The sequence below is a fragment of the Corvus brachyrhynchos genome, unplaced genomic scaffold, assembly GCF_000691975.1.
Source record: "Corvus brachyrhynchos isolate BGI_N302 unplaced genomic scaffold, ASM69197v1 scaffold239, whole genome shotgun sequence".
NCBI lineage: Eukaryota > Metazoa > Chordata > Aves > Passeriformes > Corvidae > Corvus > Corvus brachyrhynchos.
Window position 1 is genome coordinate 1,072,520 of NW_008246057.1, and position 13,175 is coordinate 1,085,694.

The following is a 13,175-nucleotide window of genomic DNA, read 5'->3' on the forward strand; positions in this document are numbered from 1 at the left end:
TGTAAGATGCCTTGTACTAGATCAGAGCACTAGTTTATTTAATCTGCTCTCAGATTTCCATCCAGGGTCAGTATCTGGTGATTCTGAGGCAGTTGCAACTCATCACAAATAAGTAATGTACCTTTGAAATTTTACAGTCTGGGTAGGATAGCTTTTTATTTGTAGACCACCCACAGATAATCAGTTCACTGTAAGCATACAAAGTAGTACTTGGCAATTTTTTTTTCACATTATCACTACAGATGCTACATTTTTCTATCTCTTTTTATACCACATCTATCCATTTGCCTCACTGGCCTGTCAAATAAAATCAAGTAATTGCCATTTGTTGTAGTAACAAGGCAGGAAAAAGCCACCAAGAAACCAAAAAGCATTATTGTATGTACTTTATTTTGAAACATTGACTTGAGACTCTCAAGGCCCAGTGAGAAAAAGGCCATCGTGAAACAAATGTTTTCTAATGTTGATTGAAATTTTTAAATAATTGAAATAATTAAAGTTCAGTGTTGTTATTTTTAAAATCATTCAGAAACAAGGCAAAATAACTTGTTTGAGCAGGAAAGATGGTTAGAGGAGATGAGGAAAAAGCAGCTTCCTCCATGCAGAGGAACAGCATGTCTGTATGGAGCTCTCCTGAGCAGCTGGCTGATGGAGAGTGTGTGGGGCAGGATCAGAGGAGAGGACAGTAAAGCAGACCGTGCTAGGTTGTCGTTACTGATCCCCTGAACAGGGTGAGGAAACATACTTGAAACAACTCAAGAAAGTCTCAGATGACAGATTCTGGCTTCCATGGGGGACTTTAAGCTCCCTGACAGCTGCTGTAGGGGCAACAAGGAAGAAAACAAGCAGGAAACAAGATTTCTGACAGTTTTGGGGAATAAGCTCTTGCTACAGGTATCAGATGAGCCAATGAGAGGTGATGCACACCTGGACCTGTTATGAGCTAACAGCAAGAACTAGCAGGAGATGTGATAATCAACAGCTGCTTTAGCTACAGTGACCATGAAACAGTGAAGTTCAAGATGTTGTAGCAGAGGAACTCAAAACACTGGCAGATGTCAGACCCTGACAATGATATGTGGAATCCTCTGAGAACATTTCTGGACACCTGAATAAGAGGGTGCTCTCTTCTTTCCATAACAAGTGATGTCCAGCTACTTCCCAGGACTCAGGGCTTCAAAGCACACATAGCCATTGCTTTGGAAGACAGATGTCATGAAAAAAGATTTTTCTTCTTCCTCCTCCTTTCTCTTAGCTTTTATTTCTGAGCAGACATCATATGATACATATAATCCCTTTTGTCAGTTTGGGTGAGCTGTCCAGATTATGTCACTTCCCAAGATCTTGCCCAAACCCAGCCAGCTGGTGAGGGGGGAATGCTGGGGAGACCCCTGTGATGCTGTGCCAGCACTGCTCAGCAGTAGCCAAAACACTGGTGTGTTATCAGCACCTTTCTAGCAACCGGTGCAAAGCACAGCACTACAGCTGTGGGGAAAGGAACTCCATCCCATCCACATCTAATGCACTGGGAACAGCTAGTGTGTATTTTACCCACTACAAATCATGCAGTTTGCGGTGCTAAAATTACTGGATCTGTGGATCCAGTTAAAGCAGTGGATGTCATTTATCTTGACTTATTCAAGATTGGTTTTTTGTTGACTGTCACAAAATCTTGTGTATTATATTTAAGACATTAAAAATCTGGGTGGATGGAGAACTGTGCACGTAAGTAACTTGCTGGGTGTTGAGGCTTAGAGGGTAGCAGTTAATGGGCCGCACTGTACCTGAATGCCTGTGGAAGAGGAGTATTGCAGCAGCTTATAGATAAATCTGCCCTGTTTGACTCTCAATGTACAGTCTGAAGGAGGCAACAAAGTCAGCTTTGCAGGTGACCCCATAGGGACAAGTCAAGGGCATGGCTGCCCTGGGCTCTAGCCAGGCTGGAGGACTGGGCCAGCAGAAACCCTGTGAAATTCAACAAGGACAAATGCAGAGCTCTACACCTGGGCAGGAAGAAAATCTTGAAACAGTACAGGCTGGGAACTGACTTTTTAGACTGCATCTGTAATACTGAATCCAGTTTTTGAACCCCATGATACACAGGAGTTCAGCAGAGGGCAACCAAGACAGGCAAGGGCAGGGGTACTTACCCTGTGAGCAAAGGCTGAGGGTATTCCAGTTTCCCCCTTAGTAAAGTGTGGCACTGAAAACAGCACTGAAATGTGTCATTTGGGTTTCTTACAGAATAATAAACTTTTTAAATTTGTTATACTAGAGGTTAAGAGGTGAACAGATAACTAAAGTCGTTGAATTTGAGTGACAAAATATCTGGCAGCTTCACATAAAATTTGGTCTGTACTATTAGTAGCTACATACTTTTATATGGATCTTTTTAGGTCAGTAGCCAAATTCGAGGGTTTAGGTTTTATAATAACTGTAAATTCACTAACTCCATAAATTCACAGGGTATGCTGTTAAACATTTAACAGCAAAGGAAAGAATATAAATAAAGTAAGAGACTGAAAAGCAAATACAAGAAAAGCCTAACTTCATGACATCATGCATTTATTAGATAGAAAACACTGGTTTCTAACAAGGCTTAATTGATACAGTCAGTAATGAAATACAGGCACTGAAAGATTTGAACATCCAAAAGATCAAAAAGAGTGTTTCTTTTCAGTCTGGTTTTTTCAAAGTTGAAAGAATATAGCATAAAACAGCTGTGTTAATAAAATTGGTTTCAAAGGCAGGATCTTCCACGTTGGAGCTGTACGTGGCATGAAGCAAATCTGCTGAACTTCAGGAATACAAATTGATAATGCAGCATGCAGTTGATGCACTCAGGGCTCCTGTTCTGCAGGCAAAATGAGTGTGCCAGTGCCAGTCCCTTTTATGTGCCTGGCTGAACCTTGAACCAGCCAGCAGTGCCACCTCAGCTCCTCGGCCCGTGGGCATGCGTCCACCAGGGCATGGGTCGGGCTCCTCCGGCGAGTTGGCATTCTGCAGAAATGCCCCTCATCCTGAAGGGACTTCATTCCTAGCAATGCCCCCTTGGGCTGGTTTAAAGCTATGACCTGTGAGGACAAGAGTTGCAGTGACTCGGTTTATATGTACCCTTTATTATATTAAAAACAAGCGAGTAATTTAACACAGAATTCAGATATTTTACCAAGTGCTTCTTGGAAGCTAAGGCACACTGCTGTTTAATTATTCTGAGAAAATCTGGCTGCATTCCTGTCCAGAATTCAATTCTTCCTGTCCAAGAACTTGTAGCTAAAATGTAAGATATCTCTATTTTGCCAGCAAAATGCTGGTCACTTTAGTGGGAACTTTGAGATCAACAAGGAGCTGGTTTAAGCTTCTCTCCCCCCAGAAGTCCTGTAATATGAACCAGGCACCTGGCAGAAATAATGCAAGAGTAAGGACAGACAACAAGATAAAAGGATAACAAAATTGATGAAAAAATTATAAAGTTTTAATAATTTTTTTTCAATGTTTCTGCTTTCCTTAAATCTGTTCTTTATAAATACACAGAGAACAGGATTTTGTAATTTGTTTAAAATCTTTTAACAGAAACGCTTAGCTTTCTCTTGAAAAGGTCCATGGAGAGTACTTTTGACCAGCTTCAGCTATTGCCCACTGACCTTTTGAGCACTGAGTTCCTTATTAAATCTTTATTAAGGAAATCATCTCAGGCACTGCCTACAGTAATCTAGCTAAGTTTTCAACATATAAGTTATTTTGCCCCTTATTTATTTCTAATTGATTGGGGGTTTTAATTTTTATTTGAATGAAAAACTAACAAGCCCTTTATAGATTCTTTTTGATTGAAAAAAAAATCAAAACCAGTAAAACCCCAGTAATTCAGTTAACACTTTTTCACTGTATTAATGCAAATCTTGATTAGCAGTTGCATAGTTCTGAGTGTCAGAGGGATCAAGTACACCTAATGTTAAAAAATATCCCTACTGCTGCCAGTATTTGACTTTGTAACAATGCTGGGAAAAAATATTATTGAATTTATAATAATATTAAATAATCTACGTTCTACATAATTAATGGTGTAGCATGTCCCAATAAGCTGCACAGAAGGAAGAAGATGGATTTATCAGATGTGAGTGTTACTTAGACATTTATTTCCATTGTGCAAGGAGAAGTTTTGCATAATGACATTTTATTCGTGAGAATAAATTGCGCATGAATGCTTTTTAATTGCAGACAGAACATAAACAGTCATGACTCTGTGAAATTTGCTGATATGGGAATGGCAGTTGGAGAACACAAGCTTCATTGAAATTGAACTTACGTGGCTTGACTCGGAGGTGGTACATTCCCTAGGTTTTCCAGATCTTCCACAAAAGAAATAGTCAGTTTGGGCTTTTTTGTGGAGGTGGAATTGTCAGTCCTACCTTTGTTGTTATTTTTACTGAGAGAGTGAATAATTCAACTTCCAACTTTTTAATCTATTTTTTTTCTCTCCTCACCCACTCAGTGTTGCCATAGCATATACCTGTTGATTTGGTTCATTTTTTGAGCTCCAGATGGAATGCAGATGGGTGACCTAGCAGAATTCACATAGGTATGGGGGTAGTAGGTTAAGTCATGATATTTACTGGGCATTGTTATCCTCTCTTTCCTTATGGCAACCTGTATCAGAGGTTTCAGGAGCAGCAGTACAACCACAATATGTTTCATGTATCAGCTGGACAGTGTGGACTTACACTAACAAAAGCATCCAAACCAAATATCTCCCACCCTGAGCTCCTGAGGGAGCAGTACTGCATGCCAGGAGCAGCATCCACTCCCTGAGAATCTGTGCTGTGCCTTAGGGTATTACAAGCAATGTTTTCTTGTGTAAGCTATGCAGTGAAGAACACTGGTTTAGACTTAGAGATAAGTATTTGCAAAGACTGTATCTCTTAGAGAAACTGGAAGACTGTGACGCTGCATGGGACTGTGGAGCTGCACTGTTTTGTAACTTTTAACCCAACTCTTTTGATATCCTTTGTAGTAGGTAACTGACTTGAAATGGCAAAATTGAACTTGAAACAGGGAGAAAGAAAAGATAAGAAAGAAAGCAAGAAACAAGCACAGGCTGTTGAGTGGGAAGATACAGTATTTTTCTGAAAAATCTCCTATATAGGTTAGAAAAGGATTCCTGGCGCATGCCAGGGTGTTAACAAGGCAGGTGAACCAAACTCATGTTGACTTCCACAGCTTCCACATACTTACTGACAGTATTTTCAATAACAGCAGGTATTATATTCTCTTTTTGTCTCTCATGCTATACTCCTTTGAACGATACAAATATTTTGATTGCAGCTGAATCAGGAAGTATGCTCTCATCTTTCTTTCCAGCCTGTCATTGGGGTAGTGACACAATGCTGTCTGTTGTTCTGAAACCTTGAGAAGTTTTTATGACTCTCTTTAACTCAGTTAGCAAATTATAAACTTCAGAAAAATTAATCTCTGGGCCTGATAATATGCTTTTTCATCTTGGCACATTGCGATCCAAAATGTATTCCTTCCTCCATCCCTAGAGAATGTTAAGTGGCACCATTAAAAATCATTCTGAAATGCAACAGCTTTCACAAGGCAGAATAAGAGCATCTGCACCATTAGCATAAGCAGTCTGTGATGAGAAGGCACTACAATTGATTATTAAAGTGACCTGCTTAAATTCATATTCATCTTTCCTTTTTTTCCTTCTTTCTCTTTTTTTCTTTCTTTCTTTCTTTCTTTCTTGACTTTCATTACCACTGGGCATTTAACTATTAGAAATGCAGTTTCTTCTGAATTAAAAGCTCACCCAGACGGTTACTGAGCAAAGGTTGTTTTGGATGGCTGGTGTGGCTAGATGCTGCTTCTTTTGTAAGGAATAAAGCATGCATTGTGAAAACTGGAGGATACAAACATACCATACAGATTATCTAGCTCCTTTTCATCCACTCATAGTGTCAGAATTGCCAACCACTGCAGAAGCTATTACTAATTTTTAAATGGTGATTTTATTAATATTCCTGAACAGGCCCTGCACTGGATGATAGGAGGATGTTAGATATTTAAGATTTTTTTAAAAAGGTAGATTTTAAATTTTTTTCCTTCTATACAGAGAAAGCCTTCAGGAGTCAATAGACATGGAGGCCATGAGAGATAGAAGTGTTGAGCTCATGAAGATGAAGATGTCTGTCATATTATAGCACCATATCCATTAACTAGTGCTTGCAAAAATTGTACACAAATGAGCATGCTGATGGTAAAAAATGAATATGAGCTGTAAGATATAGCTCTTTTCCCTATTCACATCATGGTGGCCATCAGCAGTCTCCTTCACTAGTGTTTTACAACAATTCTCTTTTACAAATATTTACTGTTCACTTTCATCCCTAATGATCATCCCTGGGCACAGTGAAATCAAAAGGAGAAACCATAGTGCCCTCACCCCTAATCTGGCAAATGCTTAGCTTCCTGTTTTATGAAGCACTAAAGTATTTCTGTCCTGTAATCTTTCATTTCAATAGTGAAAAATGGAATAGATGCCACTATTTAATGTAATGAAAAATAATCATGGTGCTCCTGAAAGCTAATGTAGCAGAAGATTCTTCTTATAGAACCTCTGTAGTAAACTACACTCCACTAACCTTATGTGCCATACTCGACAGGCAGGGGCCTGGGGTTTGTGCTCTAGCAATTCTGTTTTACTGGTCAACACAGAATTTTAATTAAACATAGCTTATGGGCTGAATCTTAAGTGGAATAATAAAATTAGAGCATAACCTTACAGGGAGTTTATTATGGTACACAAAGGTAGTCTTGTTTTTCTTTCTTCTGAACGTGTGGCTATCTTATGATGTTAGATAATCAGTGGTTCAATCCATGCATTTAAAAGTGGTTTCTCCTTAGTATGTCCAATTCATTAAATTTTAACAGACTTTTGCACTAGTAAATGGAATTTTTCTTTTTCCTTCTCAGTAGTTGTGCCAGTTCATAAATACAATTATTTATTACTTTAGGAAAAAATAGGCCAATAGGTTAATAGTGAGTCCTCAATTATTTCAGATTTTCACAAAAATTTAAAATAAAATAAGTCATCTGCATTCATATACTTTAAGTGTATATAGCTACATAAAAATACCTACTTTTAAATTTGGACAAAATATCTACTTTCTTATTTACTTATTTCATAATTGGAAAAAAAAATGCCTCTACTAATGCAGTTTGGGAGAGGAACCTATGCACACCTGTGTGTGTATGTATATGGGGATGTGTGTTTGTTTGTGTGTATTTTTATGTACAGGTTTTACTGGTACCCATCCAACTTTTTCTCTAAGGAGATGTAATTTTAGATGGACAGATATGAAAGCAATATTAAGTTAAATCGGGGAAGAAAACTTTGCAAGGTTACATAAAAACAAAATGTACTAATAGTACTTAAGCTAATACTTTATATTCATTCTGTGTCATATTGTTTAGTAAGAGCATCATTTTTCATAGCAGATTTTTGCCTTGTTTATCATGCATGAGTTGGCAATGAAACTTACTGTAGGGGCAGTACAGGATTTGTGCATCAGCTGATTTCTTTTGTGTATATTTATGGATACATTACACAGTCTTGTTCCAAGATAGACAGGACTTTGCAAGAGCCAGTGTAGGGTGACTCACCTCATTTTGCTCAAGTTCTGTGAAGGTCTGGAAAGAGCATCACCAGGGCTTTCTAGTGCTTAGAGCCTTGACACACCAGTGACGTGCCCCTGCAACAAAGCAGGTCAGCAGCCTCCTGGGCTGCCTTGCAGAGCATCACCAGCAAATCAATGAAATGATCCTGCCCCTCTAGTCAGCACAGGTGAGACACAGCTGGAGTATTGGATCCAGGGCTCCCAGTACAGAAGAGACATGGACATAGAGGAGAGAGTCCAGTGAATGGCCGCTAAGGTGATGAAGGGACTGGAGCATCCCTCCTATGAAGAAAGGCTTAGAGACCTGGGAGTGTTTGGCCTGAAGAAGTGAAGGTTCAAGGGAGATTTTATCAATCTAAATAAACACATGAAGGGAGGTGCAAGGACAGAACCAGGCTCTTTGCAGGGGTGTGGCAACAGGACAGGAGGCAAAAGGCACAGAGTTACCCAGAAAGGTTGTGGAGTCTCCGTCCTTGGAGATATTCAAGCATTGATTGAAGGAGGTCCTGAGCAATCTGATCTGGATGACTCTGCTTTGAGCAGAGGGCGTGGGCTAGACAACATCCAAAGCTCCCTTCCAACATCAACCATTCTGTAATTCTGTGACCTGCTTATGCTGCATTTATTCCTCTGAAGTGACAATAACAAAATAGCCCTGACAAAAGCAGTTCAGAGTGTGGACTTAGGAAGGTTTCAAAGCTAACAATATTCTAAGAATAATAGGAAAAATTGAATATCAACATTAAGCCTTCTGCTAAAAACGTGGCGTTTCTCATCTGCCTCTCTCTGGCAGAGGGTTGTATCCTTCAATGCAGGGTTGGAATATGCTGAGCAGAAACATCCCCTGGGCGCAATGTGACATGAAGACCACAGTAGTCTAAACAGGTTCACTCAAGAAAGGATCAGCTATTACAGATGCATTTAAAGGAGAAGTAACAAGCAGAGATTAACATTGCCATTTAACCCTTTAGCCTCCCTTTTGCCACTCAGGCTTTACTTTCCTACTTTCCTCTTTGAGCATGTCAATAATTGTCTATTCATATTGTCAGTGAAAAAAAAAAAGCCCAAGTCATCCAGGAGTGCTTCTTTATGTCCAGTTTAATGGCTGTTCAATATGATCTACATCAGTTCTGTTCTGTCTAGTTCAGTACTTATTGTCTCCAAAAAGTTACTTTAAAATAGCGCAACCGAGTTTAAAAACAAAAAAAAAAAATCTGAGATAAGGAATTCCAGAATCAAATGTTCTTATAGAATCTCATTACCACTCCCCATACATCGTGTCATACTCTTTAACTGCACAGAAATCAACAGCTGTGCATGATGGGAATGCCCATCCTTTTGTGAGTCTCTTCCATCAAAGTCGCCACATCTGGCACTGAGGTTTTTTACTCTGTTCATGTCAGCCGAGATACTTGTTGCCTCTGTCTGGTGCCTTTTAAACACAAGATGAAATTCTGTTGGCAGTATAATAATTTTTTAAGCATTCAGTGTGAGTGATAATAAAATAAGTATGGATGTACATGAATATATATGTGGCAGTTTGGTTATAAATGAAGGCAGATTGATTTTCAAGATTATTGAATTAATATTTATAACATTTTGATTGTTAAGACCAGAATGTTTTAGGGATCTCTGTTCTGCAAAATGTAGTTAGCTTTATGTCCAGAGGATGCTACAGTATCTTATTTTGGTTTGTACTTTCATGTACTGCTCTGCACTCCAATGTTCCTGATATATAACTAAACTTTGGAACAGGATGCCTTTGGAGACTCTGGAATTGCCATCAGTAAGACGAATGGTGCAAACATTTCAGTATACTTACTGTACTTATATAGCAGGAGAAAAACTCTTTTTGTTCCTTCTACACCAACTTTTCCAGGATTCCTAAGAAAAAAAGCTCAAAAAGCAAAATAATTTTTTTTGTGTGTACCTATTTGTGAAAGTAGAATGCCCTCACTTCCTCTGGCAGTGATGTCACACAAGATGTGCTACAGTTGTTGGCTGGTACAACTGTTGGAACAATAAAGTTCAACCAAAATGTGTTGCTTTAGAGACTGAGAGCTGGTTTTGCATGCAAATTTCCAAGTTACTGCTACTTTTGGCTGCCATGGGGTGTGTTCAAGATTTGGCATTTGCTTTGGTCACTGTATCTAATTTCACTATTATTTCCCTCAACACCCAGCAAAGATCCACAATTTTTTTATTAGAAATCTAGCATTCTGTAATGCATTTACTGAGAGAGATAACTCTTTGTTTTTCAGAGCTTCCATATGGCTGGGAGAAAATTGATGATCCCATTTATGGCACTTATTATGTTGAGTAAGTTCCCAAGTTCAATATTAAGTTCCTATTAATATGTCATAAACTAATACTAGCACCTTCTGCAATGCTCAGCCTGGCAAGGAATGGGTACAATTACTTGACATGTTAAACTAGGGGTATACCAGGAATTCTCAGTCATGAATGCAGCTAATGTATCCAGATACATTCAAAGTGTCCCAATCAGTGACTCAGGCATTCAGTCACTCTCTTTATGCAGGGTCTGGTTTCACGGTACCATTCCAGCTGATACTTGTACAAAGAACATATTCATTAAATAGATGTTGCATTTTCTATGTAAGCTTTGAATATCCAGCAAGATATAAATCTTGTTAATCAATGAATAGAGCAAAGCATACTCATTTTAGCTCAGTTAAGATCCTTTTCTGGAGAGTCCTCAGTTGCTGCAAATCAGGTGTTTATACTGTTTGTACAAGAAGTCAAGTTGTTTATAGGCTGCATATAAAATTTTAGGGATGTTGTGTTTTATCTTGTATTTAAAAATGCAGCTGAAAAGAATATAAATTCTATTTTCAAAGGACAATTCTTGCTTTCATTTTCTTTAGATTATATTTTAGTCATGAAACAAGAAAAAAAAAAAAGACACCTTATTCCTCTGTGCAAAGGCCAACAAAATACTTTTGTTTGAAGTAATGGTAGAGCCTGGTCACTTTGTACATAAAATAAGTAAATCTGAGAGATGAGTTCCTCTGCTTTTTAATTTAGCACAGTGAATGAGACTTATGCAAAGTAAATCTAAATTCAGATTGTGGTACTTGTTCAGGAGTCAGTTCTCACTCTGCTCTCTACAGACAGTATGCAGGAGAGAAGAGAGAAAACCACTCCTGTCACTGTGCAGACAGCACTTGAAAGGTTGAGAAACAACTATCCATTTGTGCCTTTTATTAAACAAGAGAGATCTTTAGAGAATATGGCCCCTGACCTAAAATGTCAGTTTCAAACCCTGACACTCAAGCAGTATGTTCATCTAGTTGTTTCATAGAAAATAGAAAATTTCCTTTGTGTGTAATATTATTAATTTGGTCTCTTGAATCCATACCAACACACTGACTGCAGGATTGCCCTGGACAGGCATTGGGGATGCAGCTTTTCCAGATTTCAGGATATGCTGCTGTTAGCATGCCAGGGTTCAGGTGTGCAGGGAGATCAAAAAATCATCTGATTTCTGGAGGTCTAGAAGACATAAGATGCCCCTTTCTTACCTGCTGCCACAGCAGCAGCTTGTGGATGCCCATGCATGTTCCTCAGCCTTCTACAAAGCAAACAAACAACTGAAAGTGGTGTTTGGTCACTGCTCTGCTGACTCCTTCTGTCCCATTCTCCAAATGCCAGAGCACCTGCTCTTCTTCCTTGTCACCAGCTTGCTTCCTGCCCTCAGGTGAAAGAGCCAGCAGCCCCATCTACTTTGCTGCTCAGCTCAAGTCACCTTAGTCAGTCCAGATCCAACCAAAAAGATAAGTTTTGAAGTCCCTACTAATACCATTAAATTACTCCCCCTTGTAATGCCTGAGCTCTTTTATGATGTCCCCAGGTAGATAGAGGCTGCAGTTCTCATATCATTTTGTACTTGCACATGCAATTATGCAGCTGCTGGGTGTAAGTGAGGCTTCTCTCCCAGTGGTTTTTAGTGTATTTTGGGGTGTAACGGGTGCTGTGCAATTTCTGTGCATTAATCTCTTACTGAGACTCCGCTTGGTTGTTAGTGCAGCCCAAGGCATTCTGGCACCAGCAAGGTTCACACTACACTGCAGAGTCAGAAAAGGAACAAGTATTTACCTGCATTTTGTGTCCAACCACAGGTAAACAGACACAAGGCGCCAGGCCCAGATGTTATTGTGCAATTACATATTTTGAGGCTGTTAGTGTGAAATTTATTAATCCTACCATGATTAGGTAAGATTCATGGACAGATACATCAAACCTACTGCAGTCTCAGAGGTTTTTAGAAGTGGAATGGATGCTCATGGTATGGCATTGAAACTGCAGCCCTGCTAAATTCACATGGAATTTTATAGCCAGTAAAATGCAGCTGTAGTTTAATTTGCTGTCTGAGCTCAATAAGTTTGAAAAAAAGATTGCTTTCCATTTTTGCCTGCTAAAATATATAACAGTCACAGCTTTTTTATTACCAGTATTCAACAGATGAGTTCATTTTTAACTAGATATAATCAGATTACAATAAACTCTCTTAATTATGTCATAAAAGTAGGTAAATTATGAAAAGCAAGATTACAAACCAAACTTCCACACATTCAGGTCCAGTCCAAGTTTACAGGCAGGCCTACAAAATCCTCATGAAAGAAGAGCTTGTGCTCTGCTCACTGAGATACTTCTATGCCATGGGAAGTATGTAAGGATGAGCAATGAGGCAGACAGGCTCCATTTCACCTTACAAGGAGCAGCCATGTTCAGCTCAAATATTCTGAGACCAGAGAAAAAGCTAAAAAAGAAAACAAACCAAAACAAAGAAACTTAAACCTCTTGCTAGTTGAGTTGATAAAGACTAATCACAATGTATTTGCAAATTCTGTTAAAAAAAAAAGGTCTCCAGTATAACTACCTCTCTTAATCATGCATTAATGTAGGTGTGAGATATTATTATAATTTTCATTTGCTTTGTTATGCAGGTCCAGACTTCATTTGTAATGTGTAGATGTTTGACATAAATGAGAAGTGTTTGCTAATATGTTTGTTAACTTTCATGCAATCTGGTCTTAATCTGTAAACTAAGAACTAACAGCACTGAGCTGTGCAGGGCTATGGAGAGAAAATAGTCATTAGAGTGCACTGGGTCTTTCGGGATTCTAATTGCCAAAAAATTGTTTCCCTCTTTAGGGATGATTAAGTACAACACAGAGCTCAATTTCCAGGCATGGGCTCTTTAATAGAACAGCTAAATTAGCCATACAGGCATTTACTCTGGAAAAATGTACCTCCTTGACTTACAACTTCTACGAACAATCTGTTACTACTCAAATAGAAAAAGTTATCTCAGGTCTTTTTGTCATTATAAAGTGTTATCAACTGAAAAATGTGAATAGAAACAGTAGATAGGCACTAACATGTTATGCATTAGAATATCCATTTTATAGGCATCCTGATCCCCAGAATTACTTTGTTGGGTAATAGGCAACAATTTCAAAAGCTATAGGAAAAACT

The 13,175-nt window shown here is 38.7% G+C and overlaps 1 protein-coding gene across 11 annotated transcripts in view; it reads left to right on the forward strand.

Moving 5' to 3' along the window:
- MAGI2 (membrane associated guanylate kinase, WW and PDZ domain containing 2) overlaps positions 1 to 13,175 on the forward strand; it is a 720,301-nt gene that overhangs the window by 550,351 nt on the left and 156,775 nt on the right. For all 11 annotated transcript variants that reach the window (XM_017745908.1, XM_008642498.2, XM_017745910.1 and 8 more), the window contains one exon: positions 9,938 to 9,995. In XM_017745908.1, coding sequence (XP_017601397.1) covers positions 9,938 to 9,995 — 58 coding nt within the window. The remainder of the gene's footprint in view (positions 1 to 9,937; positions 9,996 to 13,175) is intronic.